Source organism: Bombyx mandarina, chromosome 22, assembly GCF_030267445.1.
Source record: "Bombyx mandarina strain Sakado chromosome 22, ASM3026744v2".
NCBI lineage: Eukaryota > Metazoa > Arthropoda > Insecta > Lepidoptera > Bombycidae > Bombyx > Bombyx mandarina.
Genome location: NC_143228.1, coordinates 732,853 through 760,763, shown reverse-complemented (window position 1 = coordinate 760,763; position 27,911 = coordinate 732,853). Strand labels below are relative to the sequence as shown.

Here is a 27,911-nt window from a genome sequence, read left to right as displayed (position 1 = left end):
AATGCGTCTATTTACCATTTCACATGAAGTTTCTATTGGAAACACGACTATATTGCCTTTCAAACCAGATTCAGAGATTGTTCGGCTATAAAAATAGAAGAAACGGTAAAACCAAATAGTTTAATAGAATCGTGCTTTCCCTGATACTACTAGCCTATGAAGTGTTTGATTGTTAATATTCTTCTTAAAAATTCATAAGCTAATCGAAGTATTTAATTTAACGCAAAACTCCAACTTACGTCAAAGCGCATTCCGAAATTTCGTTTTTCCATTGAATGTGACGGTGACTTCATTAATATGTATTTCATGCATAGGAAAATTACAATTACAAAATTATATTATTGTAAATAATACATAAAATGACGGTATAAAATTATGATTGAGTATTATTACTTATTTTTCCTGTCGTGATTCGATTGTGAAACCAGCACGTGTACCATTAAATTTTGCTGTTTTTCCGTCAGTAAAGTTGTTTTGGTCAATATTCGGAATACACAAAATATTCCTTCACAACGAGGAAAACTCTCAACATCTATTTAACAAAAAAGTGTGTCGAATAATGTTGGATCTACGGATTTTTTTAGATCTTCTTTGAAGTTGTTTTTCTTTCAATTTAATTTCCTTTTTACTATCATGATTATTATTTAGTGATTGTCAAATTCAGGTAGTAACAGTTGCTAAGGGGCATCATCATAACTAATTCCCCTTAAAGACGTACATACTGATGATTAGTAATGTCTAGGTCCCAGCTTTTCTGCAAGTGGTGTGTTACGCCGAGTGCTCTGATCAAACCTCGATAACCTTGTGGTCTTGTGATCAATAAATCTTCGATCCACCCGTATCATGCGATGCTATGTTGAGATGATTTCAAATGAACTTAATCAATTCAGGATCTTTTCAGGATGTCCGGTCTAAATGTTGTCTTCAATGTGGAGCCCGGAGACTATCCGAGCTGGTCACCTATCCCTTATTACGGAGTCAAGGTAAACTATTATAATCGTGTATTTCACAATAGATAAAACCCACCTAGTTACAGAAAGTAAGTGTGCGTAAAATTGAATTTCAAACGCAAAAAATAAAAAATATATGCATATAACTAGTCAGGTCATAAGTATTGTCACACAGTAAAAACTTTTCTTTTAGAATGCTGGCCACAAAAAAGTTTATTGAATTCGAATTTCGAATTGTTCATGAAAATAAAAATGTATACTTTTAGAATTTTACTCATTTTTAAATATGGAGTGGACGCTTAAAGAAGACCGTGTTGCAGTTATTGCGTTGCATCCTTGCGGTTACGCGCAAATTCAAATTTTTAACATACTGAAAAATTTGAATATAACCAAAAGATTCGTTTATCGTACCATCAAACGATACAATGAAGACTTTAGGGTAGATGACAAGTCAAGAAGTGGTCGCCCTCGGTCTGTTAGGACTCCAGCAGTGATAAAAGCTGTGAAGGCGCGAATTCAAAAAAATCCCAAACGTAAGCAGAAGTTTCTGCTTACGTTTCTGCTTACGTCATCTGAAGAGATGGGGTTAAGCAGAACCACGGTGAAAAGGGTGTTAAATGAAGACTTAGGACTTCGGGCATATCGAAGAAAAACAGGACATCGTTTGAATGCTCGTCTAATGAACCTGAGACTGAAGAGATGCCGCGCTTTGTTGAAGCGGTACGCGGTAAAAAAATATCGGGAAATTCTTTTTTGGATGAAAAATTTTTTACCGTAGAAGAGAGCTACAACAAACAAAATGATAAGGTGTACGCACACAGTAGTGAAGAAGCGAGCAACCGTATTCCGCGTGTCGAACGAGGTCATTTTCCATCCTCGCTCATGGTATGGTTGGGAGTTTCTTATTGGGGCTTAACAGAGGTACATTTTTGTGAGAAAGGTGTAAAAACGAATGCAGTTGTGTATCAAAATACAGTCCTGACGAACCTTGTGGAACCTGTTTCTCATACCATGTTCAATAATAGGCGCTGGATATTTCAACAAGATTCGGCGCCAGCTCATAGAGCGAAGAGCAAACAAGACTGGCTGGCGGCGCGTGAAATCGACTTCATCCGGCACGAAGACTAGCCCTCCTCCAGTCCAGATTTGAATCCGTTAGATTATAGGATATGGCAACACTTGGAGGAAAAGGCGTGCTCAAAGCTTCATCCCAATTTGGAGTCACTCAAGACATCCTTATTTTTTTTTTTTTTTTATTGCTTAGATGTTTGGACGAGCTCACAGCCCACCTGGTGTTAAGTGGTTACTGGAGCCCATAGACATTTACAACGTAAATGCGCCACCCACTTTGAGATATAAGTTCTAAGGTCTCAGTGTAGTTACAACGGCTGCCCTACCCTTCAAACCGAAACGCATTACTGCTTCACGGCAGAAATAGGCAGGGCGGTGGTACCTACCCGTGCGGACTCACAAGAGGTCCTACCACCAGTAAAAAATTAAGGCAGCCGCCGATATTGACATGGACCTCGTTCGTGCTGCGCTAGACGACTGGCCGCGCAGATTGAAGGCCTGTATTCAAAATCACGGAGGTCATTTTGAATAAACTTTAGTGTCATAAGAATCTATGTTTTGTTAAGTTCATTTTGTTATTTGAATGGTTATATAATCAATAAACTTGTTGAAAAATAAACAATTATTTTACATTAAACATGTGACGGAATTTATGACCTGACTAGATATATACCTTTTATTTACATGATACCATTGTGTATGTCTAAAACAAAAGAAACCATATGTCTTAGGTTTGTCATTAAAAACACTGGAAAATATATGTCTGTGTGTTATTTAGAACATGGTAACCGATTTTGAAACGTTAATTTGAACTTCACTTCTATCGAAGCTTCCAGCATACGGGATCCCTGAGGGACTCTGCAAGTGGATCGCTAGCTTTTTGGATGGACGGAGCATCGCAGTTGTCGTCGACGGCTGCTGCTCCGATACCATGACCATCAACGCTGGTGTTCCACAAGGTTCGGTGCTTTCCCCCACGCTTTTCATACTGCATATCAATGACATGCTATCTATTGATGGCATGCATTGCTATGCGGATGATAGCACGGGGAATGCGTGATATATCGGCCATCAGAGTCTCTCTCGAAGCGTTGTACACGAGAGGCGATTAAAACTAGTGTCTGAAGTGGAGAACTCTCTGGGGCGGGTCTCCAAGTGGGGTGAACTGAACTCAGTTCAGTGAACTGAACTCAGTTCAGTTCAAGCCATTGAAGACACAGGTTTGCGCGTTCACTGGGAAGAAGGACCCTTTTGTCATGGCGCCGGAATTTCAAAGAGTATCCCTGCAGCTTTCCGCGAGTATCGGGATTCTGGGGGTCGATATTTCGAGCGATGTCCAGTTTCGGAGTCATTTGGAAGGTAAAGCCAAATTGGCCTCTAAAATGTTGGGAGTTCTCAACAGAGCGAAGCGGTATTTCACGCCTGGACAGAGACTTGCGCTTTATAAATCTTTATAAAGCGCAGGTCCGACCTCGCGTGGAGTACTGCTCTCACCTCTGGGCCGCGGCTCCCAAATACCAGCTACTTCCATTTGACTCCATATAGAAACGGGCTTTTCGGATGGTCGATAGTCCTGCTCTCGCGGATCGCTTGGAACCTCTGGGTCTACGGAGGGACTTCGGTTCTCTCTGTGTTTTATACCGCACCTCCCGCCATCGGAGCAGAGTTCATCCATATTATCTGGAACCACTGCGTTCATCGACAGTGCGTTTCCAAAGATCTTTTTTGCCACGTACCATCCGGCTTTGGAATGAACTCCCCTCCACGGTGTTTTCCGAGCGCTATGACATTTCCTTCTTCAAACAAGGCTTGCGGAGAGTACTTTATGGTAGGCAGCGGCTTGGCTCTGCCCCTGGCATTGCTGACGTCCATGAGCGACGGTGACCACTTACCATCAGGTGGGCCGTATGCTCGTCTGCCTACAACGGGAATAAAAAAAAACACACCTTAAGTGATAAACTGTATAACTCAAATACTACTAGTAATTTTTCTTATCTTTTCAAGGTCCTCATCAGCGACCCCAACGATTATCCGGAAACAACAATGCGCTACCGTTTCATAAGCTTAGGGGAATCAGTAGCCATCAAAGTTGACCCGATGGTTTTCCAGAGTGAGCCTAACATTCGCAGAGTGGTTCCCGACAAAAGAGCTTGCTGGTTTCACGATGAAGCAATCTTAGGGCACACTGACAGATATAGTTTTGAAACTTGTCACACCGAATGCAAGATGAAGACGTACTTGGATAGTTGTGGATGTATCCCCTTTAAGTACCCTAGAGGTAAATGTTTTTTTATATAGTCGTCGTGGATAAAGGAAATGATAAGACGTCCGGTGCATTCGTATCTAGCGATGCAATGGTGTTCGAATCCCGCAGGCGGGTACCATTTTTTCTAACAAAATACGCACTCGGCAAATGTTCACGATCGAACGGTGAAGGAATAGTATCGTGTAATAAAAATCAAACCAGCAAAATTATAATTTGCGTAATTACTGGTGGTAAGACATCTTGTGAGACCGCACGGGTAGGTACCACCACCCTGTCTATTTCTGCCGTGAAGCAGTAATGCGTTTCGGTTTGAAGGGTGAGGCAGCCGTAACTATACTGAGACCTTAGAACTCATATTTCAAAGTGGGTGGTGGCATTTATGTTGCAGATGTCTAGGGCTCCGGTAACCACTTAAAAAAGGAAGAGAGATATGCAATAAAAATAAAAAGTAATTTAAAATTATCCGAATTCAATAAAAAGTCCTCTGTTTTCGAAATAAATAAACATGACTAAATTTATTTTCGTAAACAATAATGAAAAGTCTCTTATGTGTTCGTTTTCAATCCAAATTAGATATTTTTGTAGACAAATCGTTTTAAAACTTTAATTATACTTTTAATCTGTTCCTGGCTTCGATTCAGCTCATTCGCCTCATCACCCCGAGCCCAGCTGAAGCTTACGACGTTTGTCAGTTACTAACAAGCATTGTTGCGAGTTCAGGATCGGATTAATACCGATAACTTTATAAGACTTTTAGCCCTACTTCTCTTCTTTTATAGGGTTTCAATCGTTACTCGTATTGACGTGACAACGTCTTATAATTCGATGGAGCCGGCTGCACGCACGAAAAAACTCATGCGGCGTTACCTCGCTCTGAGGCGTTCCATTTAAGGCTTGAAGTGCAAGCGAGAGCGCGCATCGAGCGACAAAGAGGCACAATCGGCCTCCGCGTTCGGCAGCGTTCGACATCTGTCTCTCTCCTACTTGAGTGCTATACAATAATACATTTACATATTTTCGTCAAGTATAAAGTTCAGTGAAAATTGAATGTGGTGTCAATTGTCCATACAAAATATCTATCAAACAAATAAAATTAAAATTTTCTTTTGAAAAATGAAACCATTCCATCAGTTTTCTTATGACGTTATCACGTTCATCTATCGTCAGTAAACCGACTTTACAGACAACCGATTTTTTTTGTCATAAATATGATAGTGCTTACGTTTATGCCTAATTCTGAAATGCCATGGGGCGCATTGTTTCAGTTGATTTTCGCATTAACCTCTCTCGACCCTCGAAGAGTATTGCTTCAATCTTGTGATCATTAGCATAATTTTACTGATTTGACTGGTAACAAATTATACTAACCAAATTAATCCGAAAACGTATTTAGCAATATTGAGACAACTGCTGCGTAGTTATCGTATAGAATAGATAATAGAAAAATCTAAAAATATTATTTAAGAAAACCTATTTGTTGTTAAAGAAAATTATTTGCCGTATCCATTTCGTTTGGACGATGAGTTACATTACGGTAATATGAAGGAAATATCTGTTTTCAATGTGTAATTAATTTGTTTTCTGATTTCAGAAAAGTCAACAAGGATATGTGAATTTGAAGATTTAAATTGCCTCAACAATGTCACAGGTATGTTTTGTTTGAACACGTGTACATGATGTGTTATTATTTGGCTTGCTTGATGATGCATATAGTGCATTCGTATATTATTATTATTAAAATTTCATTAGGTAATATGGCATACTGTAAGGCCAGACGGCTATGTACCAGCCTCCTGGGTTTTTTTCCTGTGAACCAAACGTGCGTTCTTTTTGCGAAGAGTGGGGCGGCCGTTAGACAGTTGATACTTCGAACTCATGTCTCATACTGTGAGGTTCTGACAACAACTTGACACCAGATGACTCATAAGCTCTACTCAACTCTAGTGTAATAAAAAAACTAAATAGTAAAACGAATTTAATTTTTCAGTTTATAAGTCACGCGAGAACATGGATTGCAAGCCGATGTGTTACATGGAATGTCAGGATAAAAAATACAGCATCACAAGCGATCTCCTGCCCTTCCTTCCCGAAGATTATCCTAATAATGTTTCGTGAGTAATCTTTTACAGATAATGTCCGTTTCTTTTTTTTTCTTTTTTTTTTATTGCTTAGATGGGTGCACGAGCTCACAGCCCACCTGGTGTTAAGTGGTTACTGGAGCCCATAGACATCTACAACGTAAATGTGCCACCCACCTTGAGATATAAGTTCTAAGGTCTCAATTATAGTTACAACGGCTGCCCCACCGTTCAAGCCGAAACGCATTACTGCTTCACAGCAGAAACAGGCAGGGTGGTGGTAACTACCCGCGCGGACTCTCAAGAGGTCCTACCACCAGTGACTACGCAAATTATAATTTTGCAGGTTTGATTTTTATTACACGATGTTATTCCTCCACCGTGGATGTCAATCGTGAACATTTGTTAAGTACGTATAATATCTCATTGAAGAATTGGTACTTGTCTGCAGGATTCGAACATCGAATCGAGGATGCCCTCTGTGCCTCCTCCCAGTAGTTGAGCCCACTGGCTCCTCGAGAATGTACTCTGCTCACTGCGGAAATGATTCAGGCACTCGAGTTCCGTATAAGTATGTAGGATAGATTCGACTTTATTTATACTTATATGTAGATTATCAAAAGTTTTCACGAAAACGACTTGCACTCAGCATTGCAGAACCTACGATATTTATCTATCTCTACGACTTCATAATTTGATATTGATTCCCTCGACCACAATCACTATCATCTTACATCATTTCAGAGTGGTCGTTGAGCTCATTTTCACCATCCCAAAAATAACTCGTGTAAAACATGGGTCACGGTATTGTGGGAGTAGTATTCTTGGAGAAAAATATGTAGCTTGGTTTGTTATATGCAGGAAATGATAAATACTTATCAAAATTGAATAGTACCTTATCATCTATTAGAAGCCATGACGGCGCCAGGGATGGCTGAGTGGCAGTTCCGTCATCACTCGTATTCGGTTGAACCCAGTGTATTGCAATAAGAGTCAATAAAACCGACATACCGACCGACCGAGACAGACTGAGACGACTCTGTCCACGCCATTTTTATACGTTGGCGTTACGGCGTCTACTCTATATTTTTGTGATATTTATCGAAACAACATTTTATCATTAAAAATAGTAATCAAAACAATGTCTTGATATTATTAAAGTCGTTATCCATGACATATAAATTATTATTAATATTTATGCCCTACCAATACTCATCCACTTATCCAGTCATTTGTGTTTACAAACATTAAACACACCGAACACTCCCACACCAAAACAGCGTCCGCCAAACACCAAACATGGCAGAACAACAGTTTCACCCCGCCAACAACAAGTAAACAATAACGTAGAACAAACCAAACTATACATTATTATGCCAACCACTGCCAATAGTGGCGTTTGCGCCCACATATATACTATAGTATATGGTTCAAATCTCGACGAGTAACATCCATGCAATACCAGATTATGAAAACTGTCAACTGCCTTAGAAACATCGGCAATAATAACCGCAAGCTTACAGCAGTTTTGTGTCTAGGACGCGCGAATCGGAGAAAATACAAGAAATACCTATGTTTTCTTATAGTTGTGAATCAGTATGGATGGATGGCTTATGAGTGAATATTTTATGTAAAACATTCATATTTGTCTTTCATGACGACCTGCCGTTATATATTAGTTCACTGAAGCATCGGTTAGCTTCGTATTTATTTGAGCTACCATCGCACAGTTGATGCGAGCCATTTCATTTTATGATACTTCAAGGGTTATCTGAAAACTTAGAAAAGAAAACTTTAACGATGCGCGTTATTGGTTTTTGAGTACTTAAGCTCCACAAAGCTTCTCTAACAACGCAGCTTTAAAGTGGTAGTTAAAATCATCCTAAGGCTGTTATCGGCCGGATTGGATATTACCATCATTCGTCTTAGAAATATAGGATAATTCATCAACCAGGTCAGGCTCAAGCCTCACAAAGGTTAAGCTCACAAATAACTGACACCCTTCGATTAGGCTATTTTTGAAACGAAGTTCCTTATGGGACGATGTGGAGGGGTACCCTAACCGGGAAAAAACGTCCGTAACGTAAGATTTTTTCTATTTAGTTTGTTATCAACAGATGTCGCTGCACGTAAATTTAACAATTCCTGAATCGCGGTGACGAGATGTTACACAGTTGATAGACGTTCTCGTATTTCTCTTACTAAATCATTGGCAGGAAAACCACCGGCATCCCAGTCCCTGCTCGCGCCTCGCCCCGCCCCCGCGCCCGCGCCCGGTCCCGCGCCCCGCCCCGGCCCCGCGCGTCCTCCGACAAATGACTTTTCGTTCGTGCGCGACTTCGTAGCCGCGCTAAACTACGATCGTCTGAGATCGTTCGCGGAAGCCATTCGTAGGGCAACTACGGCCGACGAACGCCTTACCGCGACCTTTGAACACATGGACGTGTACGAGTCCATTCAGCGTTCCCTCGTTTAATACCGGTAATCGATGGCGTACAACGGTAGGGAAAAACCCCTTTCTTTGAAGTTAGCATTTTACAATGCTAACGGACTCGCGCGTCAGCGCGACCTAGTTTATGAGTTTCTCCGCGATAATCTCATCGACATCCTTCTGGTGCAGGAGACCTTCCTAAAGCCCTCGCGTCGCGACCCCAAAGTCGCGAACTACGTCATGGTTAGGAATGACAGATTCTCCGCCCCCAAGGGCGGGACTGTCATTTACTATAGGAGGGCCCTGCACTGCGTCCCTCTCGATACTCCCTCGCTCTCACATATCGAGGCGTCAGTGTGCCGCATCGCGCTGACGGGACACCAGCCGATCGTCATCGCATCCGTCTATATCCCCCCTGATAAACCCCTCCTGAGCAGTGACCTCGAGACACTGCTCGGTATGGGGACGCGGTCATTCTGGCAGGCGATTTAAATTGCCACCACACTAGGTGGAACTGCAATCGTACGAATGTGAACGGTAGGCGTCTCGACGCGTTCATAGACTACCTCACATTCGAAATATTCAGCCCCCCGACCCCCACGTGCTATCCGTACAACGCCGCGCGTCGTCCGAGTACAATAGATCTGGCACTGCTGAGGAACGTAGCTCTGCGCTTGCGCTCCATCGAGGCAATGTCAGAACTCGACTCAGACCACCGACCTGTCGTCATGCAGCTCGGTCGCCCACTCAACCGCGAACCAGTTACGAGGACCATGGTGGATTGCAAGAAGCTGGGCACGTGCTTAGCTGACGCCGCTCCACCAATCCTCCCCTGCGGCCCGGATTCAACTCCATCCCCTGAGGACACAGTCGAATCCATAAACATCTTCACTGATCACGTCTCGACCGCGATCATAAGATCTTCTAAACAAGTCGATGTGGAGGACTGCTTCCACCGCGTCAGACTTTCCCCCGAGCTTAGGGATCTCTTAAGAGTCAGGAACGCGGCAATCCGGGCCTTCGATCGATATCCCACGAATTCAAACCGGACTCGGATGCGTCGCCTACAGCGGGAGGTCAAATCCCGCCTAAGCGACGCCCGAAATGAAAACTGGGATAGTTACTTAGTAGAACTCGCGCCCACTCACCAAGCATACTGGCGACTAGCTAGGACCCTCAAGCCCGAAACTATCGTCACTATGCCGACTCACGTACGCCCCTCAGGCCAACCACCGGCTTACGATGACGATGACAAGGCAGAGTTGCTGGCCGATGCACTGCAAGAGCAGTGCACCACCAGCACTCAACACGCGGACCCCGAACACACCGAGTTAGTCGATAGGGAGGTCGAGCGCAGAGCTTCCCTGCCGCCCTCGGACGCGTTACCCCCCATTACCACTTCCGAGGTTAAGGAGGCGATCGATAGCCTACAACCACGGAAAGCTCCCGGCTCCGACGGCATCCGCAACCGCGCGCTAAAATTGTTACCAGCCCAACTAATAACGATGTTGGCCATCATTTTAAATGCTGCTATGACGAATTGCATCTTTCCCGCGGCGCGGAAAGAAGCTGACGTTATCGGCATACACAAGCCGGGCAAACCGAAGAATGAAACCGCGAGTTACCGCCCCATCAGTCTCCTCCCGGCGATAGGTAAACTTTACGAACGGCTCCTTCGTAAACGCCTCTGGGACTTCGTTACCGCGAATAAGATTCTTATAGACGAGCAGTTTGGGTTCCGCGCCAGACACTCGTGCGTCCATCAAGTGCACCGCCTCACGGAGCACATCTTACTCGGGCTGAATAGGCGGAAACCCATTCCAACAGGAGCCCTCTTCTTCGATATAGCGAAGGATCGACAAGATAGAATCGACAAAGTCTGGCACAACGGTTTGATATACAAACTGTATAACATGGGAGTGCCAGACAGACTCGTGCTCATCATACGAGACTAATTGTCGAACCGTTCGTTCCGATATCGAGTCGAGGGAACGCGATCTCGCCCCCGTCACGTCACAGCCGGAGTCCCGCAAGGCTCCGCCCTCTCCACGTTACTATTCAGTTTGTATATCAATGATATACCCCGGTCTCCGGAGACCCATCTGGCGCTCTTCGCCGATAACACCGCCATCTACTACTCGTGTAGGATGAAGGCGTTGCTTCATCGACGACTTCGGACCGCAGCTACCACCATGGGACAGTGGTTCCGGAAGTGGCGCATCGACATCAACCCCACGAAAAGCACAGCGGTGCTCTTCAAAAGGGGTCGCCCTCCGAACACCAACTTGAGCATCCCTCTCCCGTCTAGGCGCGTCGACACCTCCGCCTCCGCCATTCGCCCAATCACGATGTTCGACCAGCCCATTCCGTGGGCCCCGAAGGTCAAATATTCAAGCGTCACCCTCGACAGAAGGATGACATTCCGCCCTCATATTAAGACGGTACGCGACCGTGCCGCCTTCATTCTAGGACGTCTCTACCCGATGATATGCAGGCGAAGTAAAATGTCCCTTAGAAATAAGGTGACACTCTACAAAACTTGCATACGCCCTGTCATGACCTATGCAAGTGTAGTGTTCGCTCACGCGGCCCGCATACACTTAAAATCATTCCAAATCATTCAATGCCGTTTTTGCAGGATAGGCGTCGGAGCCCCGTGGTTCGTCAGGAACGTCGACCTCCATGACGACCTGGACTTAGAGTCCATCAGTAAGTATCTACAGTCGGCGTCGATGCGCCACTTCGATAAAGCGGCACGACACGAGAACCCTCTCATCGTGGCCGCCGGTAACTACATTCCCGATCCTGCGGACAGAATGGAAAGCAGTCGACGTCGCCCAAATCACGTCATCTCGGATCCTCCCGATCCACTAACGGTGGTTTTGGGTACTTCAAGCACCGGTCACCGTTCTCGTCGAACCCGTCGCTCGCGACGAAGGGCTCGACGAACTCTCAGACACAGCCCACTGAGTTTCTCGCCGGATCTTCTCAGTGGGTCGCGTTTCCGATCCGGTGGTAGATTCTGCGAAGCACGGCTTTTGCTAGGGTTCGTGTTAGCATCTTCGTCAGGTTTGAGCCCCGTGAGCTCACCTACTAGCCACGGTTACGCTGAAATAGTCTCTCAGTTTAGGTAGGAAAAAAAAAAAAAAAAAACTAAATCATACTTACCTGGCGTAGGGGATACCGTGATCATGCAGGTGGTTCCTCCAGGGCGAAGCTGCTCCATTGCACTGCGGAGTGGTTGACCCTTGCGATTGTTTTTATCAATAAAAAATCGTGATAAAAAAAATGTATACCCGAATAATTGGAATGAAGTTCCTTATCGCGCGTTGTGAAAGAGGGCTAGACGGAAAAAATTCTTACGAAAAGTTGTCACGACAGTTTTTCTTACGAAAAGTTGTCACGACACTTTTGGAACGAAGTTCCTTATCGCGCGTTGTGAAAGGGGGCTAGACGGAAAAAATTCTTACGAAAAGTTGTCACGACACTTTTTGCTATAAATTCTTACGAAAAGTTGTCACGACACTTTTTGCTATAAATTCTTACGAAAAATTATATCTTAAAAAAAAATTACAAATTCTTCACTAATTAATCGAAAGGAACTTCGTTCCATCCGGGTGTCCCTTGACACCTCTGAAGTTTTTTATTTTCTTTATACCGAATAGAACTTAAATATAATATTTTCTTAATAAAGAACTTCGTCCCTATCCGGTGTCACACGACACCACACATCTTTTTTTTTTGCTTAGATGGGTGAACGAGCTCACAGCCTACGTCGTGGTAGGGGACATCGTGAGTAAATTTTAATAAAAAATAGCATTGCGGCTATTTCCGAGTCGAAGGTTTGTGGGTTGTAGTTGAAAGGGTGGTATATCTGCTTACATATAATACTGAGACTCACCTCGTGTGTCAAAGTGAAAGGTATCATGGTAACATCGGATAGGCCGTAAATCGACCTTAATAAATTGAATATTTTCCGCATAAGCTTTTTAATTTATTTCATTTCAATTTTCATTTTTGCATCAAATAAAACGGCAAAGAAAAAACTTTGATTGGAGTTTTCTTAGTTCAAAGCTTAGTTCATCAGTTGACAAACTTCTTCGGACTTGAATAGAATCCACTCGGTAGAACGTTTAACTTTTAATTGAAAACACGACTAAGTTCTTGGAGCACTGGCATTTGTTGTATTTAGTCACTCCACACTGCTGTCTTCATAATAAATTATGCCTTATCCTTTAAAAGTATGAGATTGGAAATATATAATGCTATGAAATGCACATATGGAGCGTTTTAATAAATTTACACGTACTGAAATAATACGGAACAGTGTTTTTTTATTTGATAAATACGGTATCAGTGTTGTCTGTACAATAAGTAGCCTGTAATAAAATAATATAGCAACGTGAATCAACATATTGTATGCATGTATTGTAACTATACTTGAGATTTTAGAACTTATATCTCAAGGTGGGTGGCGCATTTATGTCGTAGATGTCTATGGGCTCCAGTAACCACTTAACAACCAGGTGGGCTGTGAGCTCGTCCACGTATCTAAGCAATAAAAAAAATAAAGCTTACAAGAGAGAAACTTAGCATCCCGAGTTTCAAATTGAATGGCGACAGTCAGATTTCTAAACGTAATAGGCTCCCGGTAGCCGTACTCGTCGAACTTTGCAAAGAGTTCGACGTGCAACCTAACCCATGCACAGTCCGCTGAGTTTCTCCCCTCGAGTCTTCTTAGAGGGTCGCGATTCTCATCCGATAGTAGATTCATTCGCGAAACGGCTGCTCTTGACTTGTTAGGTCTTTTTCGGAGATGCTCGGGAAATCCCACCCTTCTTGGCTGAACCTTTGCTCGCCTACCCCCACCTGTCCAGTTATTTAGATTGGCACTAGGATATTGCGTTTCTTATTAATGTATTTTCTCAAAGTGTCCACATTGGTTTCAGTCGAGGGCGCAACGTGAGCGAACTGGCGGCTCTTCAGGTCTATTTCAGCAAATCGAACTGTAATTGCTACAAGATGTCTCTACTTATTGATGTCAATTTTTTTATAGGTACGTATCCAAACAATTAAATTGACCTCTTTTTTGCACTATATTCTCTCGGCTCACCCGATGTTATGTGGTTTACGAAACCTTTCAAACCGTGAATTCCTTTACTGACCTTGGGACACGACTCTTACTGACTGACTCCGATGTGGCCAACGCGACAATAATACTAATACATCACGCTGAGTCTACTATTTATAAAGATTTCATTCTTAATTATAAAGATTTTAAGGTTGTACATATTATATTATTCTTGAATCTTCCCTCTCTTACTCGTACCTAATTTGTGCTCACTCTCTTGGTACCTCTGTTTATTAAACAGTTATCCGACTACAGTTTCGCCCAGTTGTACCACACTTCATATCGCGTGGGTAAAACCGTCATCAGCAGTGGGATGAAATGAATTCTGTATTATTTCCAGGTTCAAATCATTTCCACAATGAATTTTATCAAAGCCTTTACAGTTTGGGCGACAAGCCGTAACAAACAGTTCCTTCCTTATTAATATCAGTGTGGATTGTATCTATATATTTATACGTGAAGGAAAAACTTTGTATCCCTTTTTACGAAAATTGCGCGGACGGAGGAGTATGAAATTTTCCACACTTATAGAGAGTATAGAGAAGAAGTGCAAAATGCTAATATTTTTTTAAAATAATGCTTAAAAGATACATTAAATCAATAAAGAAAACATTACACACACTACCATGTATTTGACACAGCACATATATGTAAGCTTGAGGGTAGACATTATTTTGTTGAACACCAAGTTAAACGACGTCACCTTTGATTTCTGATTTAATCAACAATATGTTATCTTAACAATTCACTTTAACACTTGTCCAACTTTAACCCGTACGTACAACAGTCACTGAATCACACAACGTAACAACGATATTATTATAGTAAGTGCACCAGGCAAACGCAGTCCAACGAATGTTCATTTCAAGGCACGTTCCGCCTTTTTATACTAGCCGGCGCAGCTGGCTTATGAGTCACTTCTGTTGTTTACGAGTGGAACGACACGGCCGGCGCACCTGGCTTGTGTGAGTCACTCCTATTGCACGTGCTATATAACATAAATATCGTTAACGCCGTCACGGCCATACTGACGTGCGCTCGTCCTCGTGCGCGCATTCTTATGGTATGTCTGTGAACAACAAACGTGTTCGTTCATCCTGACATTAACGGATGCAACTTAAAACGTGGTCTATGATATTAACAATCTAGTACGGTTCGGTTCGCATAATTCTTCAGAAAATCCTATACTGGCTATAAATAACCTTCAGACTGCTTACATACCTGGGCCAGTTCAAAAACTCTTCAGGTATGTAAGTATGTCCCTTTTAACTTAGACCGGAATTGTTATCCCTTCAGTTTTTCGTACTGGACCGGATAATGCTAGACCGAATCGCAATCCCTGTAGCTAATTGTTGTGGCTAATCTGGATGAAAATCCCTATAGCCAAGCCATTGGACCGGACAGACCCTTCAATGACTTCACACTTTCTTTTCTTTTTTTTTTTCTCTTTTTTTTTTTTTTGCTAGTCCGGATTAACATCTCTCTAGCCACATACAATTCTCTTTTTTTTTTTTTAATCTGCGTGTACGGTAGCGTTTGTTAAAACATTTCTTAAACCAGAACATTTATACGGAATTTCTTCAGAAATAGTGCGAGACCGACCATCGTTTTCTACATTTCCAACACCTGCACCTGAGGTGCCTGAGCTTACAGACATTGTATCACTACCCACAGACTACGTTTGCTGTATCGCTATTTGCGGACAAAAATGTCGCTTCTATTGTCAGTGATAGAGTCGTCATCATTAAGATCAGTTTCATGAACAAGATTAATTAACCCATCTGTGTACGCCGTCACGTCATCGTCACTATAATTTTCAGAAATTTCTAGTAGGCCTGACGGGCCTCGAGGTATTTCACGTAAGTTTTCATGGGGAAATTTGTACACTCTATTAGAACTATTTACATGTCTCAATTTATACCTATCGTTTTCCAAAACTGCAGTAATGTTGAAGGGACCTTTACATTTTCGGTCAATTTACGAAAACAAAATCCCCAGCGGAAAAGAGGTTGACTTTAGCTTTGCCTCGACTAAACCAAGCTTCTGTTTGTGCCCTTTTTTTATGTTTTCGCCGGTCTTCGACCGTGCTAAATTAAGATCTAATCTAGAGGGATTATCACTCTGTTGAAACTTTAAGATATTTCAAGTGAACTACCCTGAACGGCAAACGTCTATTCTATTGGAGTAAACCCTGTTACTCGACAACGTGCACTATTAAGGGCGAATTGAATATCCCCTAAGTGCTCTTACCATCATGATTGGTCTAAGTTACTTTCAGATCAAAGAGTGACTTGTTCATGAAACCGCTTACCATTGAATAAATTACTATGACTTTGTTTTATAAGACTACATTCTGACCCTGAATGGAACATAAAGGGGAAGCCAAAACCACTTATCTGTAACACACTGAAGCTCTGGAACACACGTTGACGTCTCTGGTTGCACCTGCCACAGCACCTGGAGCAGTGTCGTTTTTCTTCTTGTAGCGCATGGAACACCCAGAAGCTACATGACTCGCATCACCGCACACGTAACAGCTGACTTGCAGGCGAGAGCCGGGCGCCCACGGATGAGGAGGTTGTTCAGGTTTTGCTCACAGTCTCCTACGAGGCGGCGCGCCCTAGCGCAAGTGCAGCCGGAGCGCGGGGGCTCCAATATCGGCAGTCCGTGCTGGAGGCGTGGTCTCGTCGTTTGGCGGACCCGTCGGCCGGCCTCCGTACCGTCGAGGCGATCTGCCCGGTTCTCGCGGACTGGGTGGGCCGCGACCGCGGAAGTCTCACCTCCGGCTACCTGTGCAGACTCACAAGACATTTTACCACCATGCAAACTTCTTACCGCAACAAATCTTACCAGCCACCACGCAAACTACAATTTTACGGGTTCCACCTCTCTTACACGATGTTACTCCCACACTGAGGAAGCCAACCGCGAACACATGTCAAGCACGCACAAGCACGCACTTCACCGGAAAAACCTGCATCCGCCAGCGGAACCCGACCACCGCCGCATCGCCAGACACGAACGCACCGGACGTCTTATCTTACAGGTCACGACGACTTCAGATGTGTCAATTTTTCTTCCCCACGGAAACTTGCTTGCTTTCTTGTTTGCTTGCTTGCTGGAGCCCGAAGTCATCGAACGTGTAGTGTTATTGGTATTGAATCGAGTAGATTCTTAATTTCTTGCAATAGCTTGTTACGTGTTGTATTTCCGTTAGTAAATGCCATGTGATGAAGTCGACAGTCAAACTGGGCAACATGAGCCAGAACGTAAGATGTGACGATTTCTTCGTGGCTCAGATCTTCCATCGAGGTAACAGAGACGTTATTATACGACTTACGTATGCTGCATTCACGCTCTTGTGGCGTACCACTACTAGTATTCTGATCTGCATCATGTTTTTTTTGCTGTACTTCGAACATGTTCAAACACGTCACGCCAGTGAGAGTAGAGTCCTGATCTCACTTCTGATGTAAGCTTGAGGGTAGACATTATTTTGTTGAACACCAAGTTAAACGACGTCACCTTTGATTTCTGATTTAATCAACAATATGTTATCTTAACAATTCACTTTAACACTTGTCCAACTTTAACCCGTACGTACAACAGTCACTGAATCACACAACGTAACAACGATATTATTATAGTAAGTGCACCAGGCAAACGCAGTCCAACGAATGTTCATTTCAAGGCACGTTCCGCCTTTTTATACTAGCCGGCGCAGCTGGCTTATGAGTCACTTCTGTTGTTTACGAGTGGAACGACACGGCCGGCGCACCTGGCTTGTGTGAGTCACTCCTATTGCACGTGCTATATAACATAAATATCGTTAACGCCGTCATATATATATAAATATTATACTCTTTGTTTATTGTCAATTGTCAAACTTTTGTTAGTGTTTAAAGTCTGTGGTCAAATTGAGAATAGATGAATATTGTTTGTCTTTATTATTATTTATGTATAGTGTAGTTTTGGCGAAATCTGTGATTATATTAAATAACTATAATAGTATTTGACAATAGAACCATAATAAGGTTCAAACATAAAATTACAATTGATTATAGTCGAATTTCGACTACTGCGGGACCACTAGTATGTATTAATATACAAAACTATTTTGGGTCTTTTTTACAAGACAAGATCTACCTATTAATGGATTTTCATTATTTCTCTTGATCGCATGGCTTATTGTTTCCAGCTACGTACGGAGGTGTATTCTCTCTAAGCTTCGGGGGCTCCGTGGTGACGATATCAGAAGTAATTTATTTGTTTGTGTCGATTATTATTGTTTGTTCCGCAAGGAAATTGTATCCAGTAGCTGAAAGTAAAATTGAAAATAAATGGTAATAAATGGAATATTCTCGATTTAATCGTTTCACTGTTTCCTTGCCTAGTTTATTATCTGTGCTATTCCCTTGGCAGGTAGAGAATCTTTTTAATTTACGAAGTAAAGTTGACGGTCTCTGATTGTATTTGTAGCTATGGATAAGTAGGTTCTCGACTATATTTTGAGATTGAGAAGTGTGTGGCGTATTATTATATTCCTTTGAGACAAGATGGTGAAGTCACAGACGCATGAGAATAACATCTCTATTTTTATTTTATTTTATTGCTTAGATGGATGGACGAGCTCACAGCCCGCCTGGTGTTAAGTGGTTACTGTAGCCCATAGAAAACTGCAACGTAAATGCGCCACCCACCTTGGGATATAAGTTCTAAGGTCTCAGTATAGTCACAACGGCTGCCCCACCCTTCAAACTGAAACGCATTACTGCTTCACGGCAGAAATAGGCAGGGCGTTAGTACCTACCCGTGCGGACTCACATGAGGTCCTACCACCAGTAATGAGCTATTGAAGACTCTTGCATCCGTCTTAAGCGAACTAACTGCTCCCCCTGAGCGTATTCCCATAAGAATAGTCGGACAGACTGTAATTTGATCAGTGTAGGATCTGAATTTAAGCTACACTCATCATACGCACCAATCACCAAAAACTATGAGCCTCAATGCACCCAATCATCAGGCTACATTAACAAAAAAAACCGTTATATTTATTTTAACGTAATGGGCTAGCTACTTCACAGTCGAGGAGCCCGCAAGCCACTCCTCAATGCAGTCGGTCACGAACCCCTTTAATAGTCAAAACAGAACAGGCCACAAACTAATTAAGCAAAACAATTAAGCTCAACTCTGTCAAGATAACGAATTTATCTCGAAAGCTAAATTAAATTTGGTGTGCGTAATTATACGAACGTACGCTCTGAGTATGTTAAACTTAATATGCTCTTGTTGAGTCTATGTCTGTTCTGAGAAATCAGTGGATATCAGTCTATTAGTAGGCATAGTTTAAGCAAACGGATGTGGTAACTATCCACCCGTTATTGATCGGGTTATGGACTGATCAGATGAAAATTCTTACTAAAACCTCACTTGACGAGTGCGTGCGCCAAGCCTTAGTTCGCGAACTATAGAGAACAGCTGTCAAGGCTTTAATAAACAAGGACTCCTTATGATCACGACTGCTCTGAGAAGAGTAGCTGACTATGATGATGATTGACAATTAGATATTTCTACTGGTGGTAGGACCTCTTGTGAGTCCGTACGGGTAGGTACCACCACCCTGCCTATTTTAGCCGTGAAGCAGTAATGCGTTTCGGTTTGAAGTGCGGGGCAGCCGTTGTAACTATACTGAGACCTTACAACTCATACTTCAAGGTGGGTGGCGGCATTTATGCTGTAGATGTCTATGGGATCCAGTAAGCAACGAGCTCATAGCCATCTCAGCAATAAATAAATAAGAAAGATATATCTGACGAAAAGCACATCTAGGCAATAAAAAAAATACATCATTACGCAAGGCATCGTTTAAAAAATACCGATTCTGAAAATTATAAGACTTATTTAATACGCACATCACCGAATTAAGATATTCCGGTAGCAGCATTTACGTACTAGATATCTATGGGTTCCGGTAACCACTTAAGTCCAGGTGGGCCGTGACCTCGTCCACCGATCTAAGCAATTAATAAAGAGCCTTGCGTTGTCTTATTTACAAACAAAAAATACCTGGCCAATTCTGAGAAAGTTATATAAAACTCTTAGACATTCGTGGAAGCATTTCGTCAAAGGCGAAATTGGAAAGGTGTTTCTCGAATTCAACATAGTTAGGTGAGCACAAATGTCAATATTAAACCCATTTATCAACAACACTGAATAAAACGTTCTGCATATTTTCCAAAGCTTTTCGCAGTCGCGAGTACTTTGACGATTTAATTTCGTGCTTAATAAATAAACATTATACTTTACAAAACTATAATAACACGAAACGTAAAAATAAAAACAGTTTTTCTTTACTTATACATAGTTAACGAGAATTTTATTTCATTCAAACTAATTTTATGATTTGATTTCGCGTTTATTATTTGTGTATGTTTTTGTAAAAGTATTATATATTAGTTTTGGGTATGTCCACGACTTGGTAGAACCGGAGAAAATATCAATCTTGAATTATTTATTAATTTGTCTACTTAGAAAAAGCTATAAACAGTAGGAGAAAAAATGAGTACAAAAGTACTTCTTTCCTTATTTAAAGAAATTAATAATAACTCAAATTAACAAGCGCTTGTAGAAGAAATTACTAAGAAGTATGTACTCATTAAATATTAGGTCCTTACATATGAAATTGGCGTTTTGTACGGGAGAAATATAAAGTTTATCTTTTGTGTAAAATATATCTAATTAATCAAAGTATGCACCGATGTTATCTAACTATGCACATTTGCCATCTCATAGGTAGTTCATTGATCCCTTTACTAAAAAAAATCGAGCAAGAATCAATACTCTTTGAAGGCGGTTTGGACTGCCGCATCGAAGTTGAATTTTTTTCCTTGTAAGAAGCTGTCCAAATTCCGGAAAAAATGGTAATCTGTTGGAACAAGGTCCTGGGATTACGGTGAATGTCACAGACATTTCAATTATAGCTCAACTAACTTAGTGGTTGTTTTTATTCAGTGTGTGGTCTTGCGTTGTCGTGAAGCAGCAGTGATCTAGAGCGATTGACCAACCTTGGTTGTTTAGCAGCTAGTTCTTCCTTCATGGTTTGCAGTTGCTGACAAAAGATATCTGCCCTAATCGTTTGGACAGGTTTTAGAAATCTGTAGTGAACGACACCGGCTTGTTCACAAGCAACTTTTTCTTAGTCTTTTCGTTTAGGGTAGGATTAGGGTAGGAATTTTCGTTTAGGGTTTGGCTGGGTCTGCAGGGTTCAGTCATTACGACGAGCTCTTCCGTAATCAGAAATGGATACTGGACGATCGAAAGTATCCACTTTTCGTCACAAGTAATGATTCGATCTATATTCCCTTCATTATTGTGTCGGTTGAGCAAAGTAACACAGCAGTCGATGCGTGTTTGCAAGTTCAATTCACTCAATTCATGAGGTACCCATCGTTCAAGTTTTTTTACTTTCCCGATTTGCTTCAAGTGGATTAATACAGTTGTATCACTTACCCCGGAGTTTGCAGCTATCTCTGAAGTGCTTTGTGATGGATCCGCTTCCGCTATAGCCTTTAATTCTCCATTTTCCACTTTGGTCTCCGGCCGTCCACGGGTTTGGTTCTGAAGGTCGAAATTTCCAGAACGGAAACATTGAAGCCAAAAACGTACCGTGTTTTCTTTTGCGACACCAGCGCCGTTCGTTAATCCTTCGAGCTGTTTCTGCAGCTCTGGTGCCACGGTAGAACTCGTACTCGTAAATATACCGATATTTCATGTTTTCCATTGTGCGGTAATAAGCGACGCCAAAGAAAAAAAAGTATAGAAGAAAAAATAAATAAATGACTGTTTTCAAAACCCAAAAGTACCAGCTAAATGAATTTATAAATTTGAATTTGGAATTCTTAACTAAAGAGGAGATATTTCAGATCAAAGTGGTCAGTACGAAAAAACGCTAATTTCATATGTAAGGACCTAATACTATATGATAATGAAAGTCACACAAATGTTAACGTGCCAATGAAAACACGGAAAAATAATAAGGCCATTATAATTTATTTATTGACTTTGTAGGCAGACGAGCGTACGGCCCACCTGATGGTAAGTGGTTACCGTCGCCCATGGACTTCAGCAATGCCAGGAGCAGAGCCAAGCCGCTGCCTACAAAATAATATAACACCTACTGAATTAGGTTTAGGAATTAGTGCTTAGTTAGGAATATTAGTACTTAATTAGGGAGAATATTGTAGAGCTGTCTGCGTTTAAACGGAATTGCAAACTCGCAAAGCCTAACGAAGCACAGTGAAAAGCGAGAATATAAATTACTTTTCACGTATCACGTAAGTACATATAATGGAAAGAAAGTCTGTGAAATATTTCGACTAGAGTATTTCTGCGAAGGCGAATTGGGATCCACTTGAGGCTTTTGTGAAACTCAGAAACGTAGTAAAATTTTCTGAGATTCGAAAGAAAGCGAATACATAAGTTTTTCAATCACTGCTTCGTTGAAGGACTTCTCAATGCCTTCTAAATAGCAGGCATAGACATAATCAACTGTAGGTAAAATCAGCGATTGGGTGAGAAATATTTTTGTATGCTCGGGCAAAAACCCTGCTAGCAGTCTACGTAGCATAATTGAGAGTTTGAGCTCATTTATCACGATGGGGATTACTCTCACTCTGCGAAACATCGTGCCACACGGCGTCGCATCGCGAGAGCATCGGTATCGCAGGATTCAACTGATGCATGACCACGATTCTGTCAAGAGTGTACGACAAGGAAGAAGACTAAAGAATTTATATTTTTGCTACCTAAATTTGTCGGCAATTGCGCCACTTATTAGATTAAAAAACGTGGACATACTTTAGAGTAGATAACCAATTTCAACCAACCAATATCAAATATTGGAAATACAACTAACACCTGCATTTTATGCTATGCCCAATACATGTTTGGCTAAATCATATAGGCAAACTTCTCCGTAGTGAGATACTACTTTTCCATCCCCTTATATGACTTTTTGATTAGTTACGTGACTCCCTAATCCCAGATGAGATGGTGTACAGAATTGAATCTAGAAATTATTTTAATAGATTGTGTGGTTTAGTAGCAACTTCTACTTGGTCCAATATTGCGTGATCATATTATTATTATGTGTATTTTCAATTTGCTAGGGAAAGTTTTTATGACATTTTAAGTTAAATGAGAATTATGGCTGACTTGGCTTTGCCCCTGACTTGTTGATTTTCACGAGCAAGGAGACTATATTAATGTATTCCATTATATGTTTCAAGGTAATTTAAAAATGGCCCCTACCCTTCACGTACGCATGATTACTTTCCGGTCATCGTTCTCGTCAAACCCGTTGCTTGCGATAAAGGGCTCGGCGAGCAAATTAACCCACAGATACAGTCCACTGAGTCTCTCGCCGGATCTTCTCAGTGGGTCGCGTTTCCGATTCGGTGGTAGATTCTGCAAAGCACTGCTCTTGTTAGGGTTAGTGTTAGTAACGTCGTTAGGAAAAGTTGCTCGCTCCGGGCATTTCAATATTGCAATAATTGTTACGTTATAAAACATCTTGTAAAAATGAATATTTAAAAAAATCTAATATTAAAAATAAAGACATGCCCGCTGAGTTTTATTTATTTATTTATTTAAGGATTACCGACAGGGTTTACAGTATGGCATAAAATAACATTGACATGTATAGAGCAATTGATAACTGCAACTCCAATTAGAGGCAATCACAGCATGCATTAGATTAATATATCAATAGAGATTTAACAATACTATTAATAATAATAAAAAATTAAAAACAAAAGAAAGACACAGTAATAAACGAGTACTCAGACCAAGGCTGAGGCTGAGGTTCAACTAGATTATTATAAAGGTTAGTTAGACGAGGAGTAGGTGAGTGCTTGCCTAGATTGGTTCTGCTAAAGCGGGTGCTGAAAAGAGCAACGGGGCGACGAGGTAACCTGGATGGCACCTTCAAAGAGAATTTATTGAGGATGGATTGGGAGTCGACAGTATCGCTCATAACTTGATGTAAAAAACATAAGCCTAACATATCGCGGCGATCATTCAATGTTTGCATTTTAAAATGTTTAGCCCTATCAATATAAGATTCAACATAATTAGGCGGCCTAAAACGGAACGACATGTGGCGAAGTAACTTTTTTTGAATTCTCTCAATCCTGTTATATGGGTTTTGTATGTAGGACACCACACAGTGCTGCAGTAATCAAGTTTGCTTCTAACATAACTGTTGTAAAGCATTAGCGTAGTGGAAACCTTCTTAAACTCCCTACCATTCCTAAGTACAAAACCCAGTGATTTGTTCGCGGCACCTATAATTTTGTCAATGTGCTTAGTGAAATTCAGCTTGGTATCAAGCTCCACCCCTAGATCACGAGTCTGAGAAACTTCACTCAAGCATTCCCCTGAAATATGATATTGTGTTGGTATTATATTGCGTTTTAATGTAAATTTTATATGCAGACATTTCGAAATATTCAAATACATTTTATTAATTTGGCACCAATCAACCAATTTATCAATATCACTCTGTAATAGTTCAGCATCATTCACATCATTTATAACACGCATTATTTTAAGATCGTCAGCAAATAGGTAACAGGTAGAATATTTAAAAAGATTTGTAATTTCGTTGATAAAGATGTTAAAAAATAGTGGACCCAAGATGGAACCCTGAGGTACACCCGAAGAAGCTATGAATGGACTGGAACTGTGCCCGTCAATAACAACCTGTGATGGCCTTTGGTTTAGATACGAAGAACACCATCTAAGCAGATGAACTTCGATACCAAATTGATGTAGTTTTTCTAGTAAAATGCTGTGGTTAACTTTATCAAAAGCCTTAGAAAAATCAGTATATATTGCGTCAACTTGCCCAGAGTTGTCAACGATGACCGCAACATCATCTACGTATTGAAATAAATTCGTATTTGTGGACCGCTTCGTCATGAAGCCATGCTGAAATGGGGACAGCTGGTTTCTTACATGATTGTAAATATGCATATATAAGCTTGAGGGTAGATATTATCTTGTTGAACACCAAGTAAAACGAAGTCACCTTTGGTTTCTGATTTAATCAGCAATATGTTAACTTGACAATTCACTTTAACACTTGTCCAACTTTAACCAGTACGTACAACAGTCACTGAATCACACAACGTAACAACGATATAGTAAGTGCACCGAGCAAACGCAGTCGAACGAATGTTCATTGCGAGGCACGTACCGCCTTTTTATACTGGCCGGCGCAGCTGGCTTATTTATGAGTCACTTCTGTTGCACCTGTTGTTTGTGAGTCGAACGACACGGCCGGCGCACCGGGCTTGTGTGAGTCACTCCTATTGCACGTGCTAAACAGAAATATCGTTAACGCCGTCATATATTTTATACCAGTTCTTCTCAGGACGGAGGCTAGTTTTTGTGAATTGGCGGTATTTCTTTTTGACGTTCAACTAGTGTGTATTTTCATTTATCCTTATATATAAAAATGAAATGCTGTTCGTTAGTCTCGCTAAAACTCGAGAACGGCTGGACCGATTTGGCTAATTTTGGTCTTGAATTATTCGTGGAAGTCCAGGGAAGGTTTAAAAGGTAAGAAAATATAAAAAAAGCTCGGAATTATATAAAAACAAACAATTTTGTTTTTCCTTTGATGTGTCCTCTTGATGTGCCTTTTATTTATCGATTGAGGCACTACGAAGTATGCCGGGTCAGTTAGTGTTGAATAAAAAAAAAATGATTTGATTTGATTTAGAAATAATACACATATTTGAAGAGTATAGCCGCTATATCAATTTATATTGTTCTAGGTCGACTACCGCGGGCTTCATATTATTATGATCTTAAGTGGCTCCTGAATCCTTTGGATACTATAACAATAATTATGCCATCTACTTTGAGATCGACGTTCTTATTATATTATTTAACGGCTATCCCATCCTCCATCCTTCAAACTGGAACGCGTTACTGTTTCACGACTACCACCGTATATGACAGTTAAGTAATTTTTTAGACCCCATAACAATGCTTAAATACGTCCCTGCTCACAAAATTGTTTACTTAACGCCTCGGAGAGCGTTACGTGTGCTATCTACGTCACATATAACTTAACTGAAAGAGCTGGATGTGACGATTTTCCTCTATATCTGTTATTTCTTAATAATAGCCTTTATTGAATCATTGATAGGTCTCTATCGGTCCTATTAATAATACATGAGTCTACATCGTTCCGAGGTACGTGACTAGCCGTAATTGGGTCACCATTTATTTCGTTTCAAAGGTAAAATTTCAATACGGTTGTTTAAATTCAAAAATAAAAATCTTTATCAACATCAAATTTTTATTGATACGTAACGTCACAACATATCACACTCATCACATATATACGAACATACATCTAATAATATATATTTATAATGCTGATAATTTGCTATTAATTATGAAGTCATTGTTCAAAGTAACATGTAAAATAAAGCGATAATGTAGACGTTTTAAATTACTTGCCTTGTACCTAACTATCTATGAGGAATCTTTTTACGTAATTTAATAACCAACTTCAAGACATCTACTTGACAATTTGTACACGTATCAAGAATCTTGATAGTTACAGGTGGTAGGACGGCTTGTGAGTCCACATGGGTAGGTACCACCCTATTTCTGCCGTGAAGCAGTAATGCGTTTCGGTTTGAAGGGCGGGGCAGCCGTTGTATTGTTAAAAGTGAGGCCTTAGAACTCATGTCTAAAAGTGGGTGGCAGCATTTACGTCGTAGATGTCTATGGGCTCCAGTAAACACTTAACATCAGGTGAGCCGTAAGCTCGTCCACCCAACAAAGTAATAAAAAAATACTGGCTCTGACACTGACTCGACATCAGTACTAGCTGGCCTATACTTCACAGACGATGTACGGCTATTTCCACCTACCCCCCTTAATTATAACCAAAAATACTTGCTACGTGCACACAGCAATAAAACTAAGTACAATATCCTTATAAATTGCGATAACTATAATAATACATGTACACCAATTTTTTTTAAATACGTCTACAATACTGACAGTAATTCAACTTCATACAACTTCTAAAAATCTTACTAAACAACAACATCAGTATATCCGACAACAATATGATGGTTAGGAATCCAACCTTCACTTGGGAGCTTTATAATGTGAAGAACAATTACCATGGAATAAATGAAAATAACCTTCAGTATCAGCGTCTGTAATCTATATGGCCATGCCTCTGGAGCATCTAACCTTCAGAGATCAATTAAGAGAGGTCTGTGACGAGCATAGGTGTTTTTGTTGATTGATATCTTCAATAGTTGGTTCAGTATCAGCGTCTGTAATCTATATGGCCATGCCTCTGGAGCATCTAACCTTCAGAGATCAATTAAGAGAGGTCTGTGACGAGCAGTTGTGTTTTTGTTGAGTGATATCTTCAATAGTTGGTTCAGTATCAACGTCTGTAATCGATATGGCCATGCCTTTGGAGCATCTCTGCTGAGAGCGCGTGGGCGGGCGCGGTGCGTCGGGAAGAGCGGGTCACGTGGCTCAACTGGGTCGTTTGGGCACGTGTCTCAATCCCGCGTGGGATCTGCGCCGAGTAATGTCCGTTGTAGCGAAGAGTGTTCATCTGTGGACAAAAATAATTTACACTCCCTGCGACGGGCAGACGACCCACATGGTTCTTAGATGTCATTTCACCTTTTTTATTTATTTTATTGCATATATGGGTGGATGAGCTCACAGCCCACCCATATATGAGTGAGCCCATAGACATCTACAACGTAAATGCCGCTATCCACCTTGAGGTATGCGTTCTAAGGTCTCAGTATAGTTACAACGGCTGCCCCACCTTTCAAACCGAAACGCATTACTGCTCCTCGGCCGAAATAGGCGGGGCGGTGGTACCTACCCGCGCGAACTCACAAGAGGTCCTACCGCCAGCAATTAC

General features: G+C 41.3%; 2 protein-coding genes across 2 annotated transcripts in view; one reads left to right on the top strand and one right to left on the bottom strand.

The window, feature by feature from the left end:
* The first annotated feature begins 902 nt into the window (after positions 1-902).
* On the top strand, positions 903-18,274 carry LOC114248996 (pickpocket protein 11). The gene is made up of 6 exons (XM_089736727.1): positions 903-983; positions 4,026-4,299; positions 5,879-5,935; positions 6,275-6,398; positions 13,746-13,852; positions 18,126-18,274. Exons 1-6 carry the CDS (start codon positions 903-905, stop codon positions 18,272-18,274), a joined length of 792 nt encoding a protein of 263 aa, XP_089592853.1.
* Positions 18,275-26,285: 8,011 nt separating this feature from the next.
* NGR-A12 (neuropeptide receptor A12) overlaps positions 26,286-27,911 on the bottom strand; it is an 81,570-nt gene continuing 79,944 nt past the window's right edge. The window contains exon 9 of the mRNA XM_089736718.1: positions 26,286-27,590. Coding sequence (XP_089592844.1) covers positions 27,414-27,590 — 177 coding nt within the window. The 3' untranslated portion in view covers positions 26,286-27,413. The remainder of the gene's footprint in view (positions 27,591-27,911) is intronic.

What these genes read in the sequence shown, in the direction of transcription:
- LOC114248996 (XM_089736727.1), top strand. Translation starts at nt 903, where the DNA reads ATGTCCGGTCTAAATGTTGTCTTCAATGTGGAGCCCGGAGACTATCCG. An exon ending in TCCCTTATTACGGAGTCAAG is followed by an intron (nt 984 to 4,025) that starts GTAAACTATTAT and finishes TATCTTTTCAAG; the next exon opens with GTCCTCATCAGCGACCCCAA. An exon ending in TTGCCTCAACAATGTCACAG is followed by an intron (nt 5,936 to 6,274) that starts GTATGTTTTGTT and finishes TTAATTTTTCAG; the next exon opens with TTTATAAGTCACGCGAGAAC.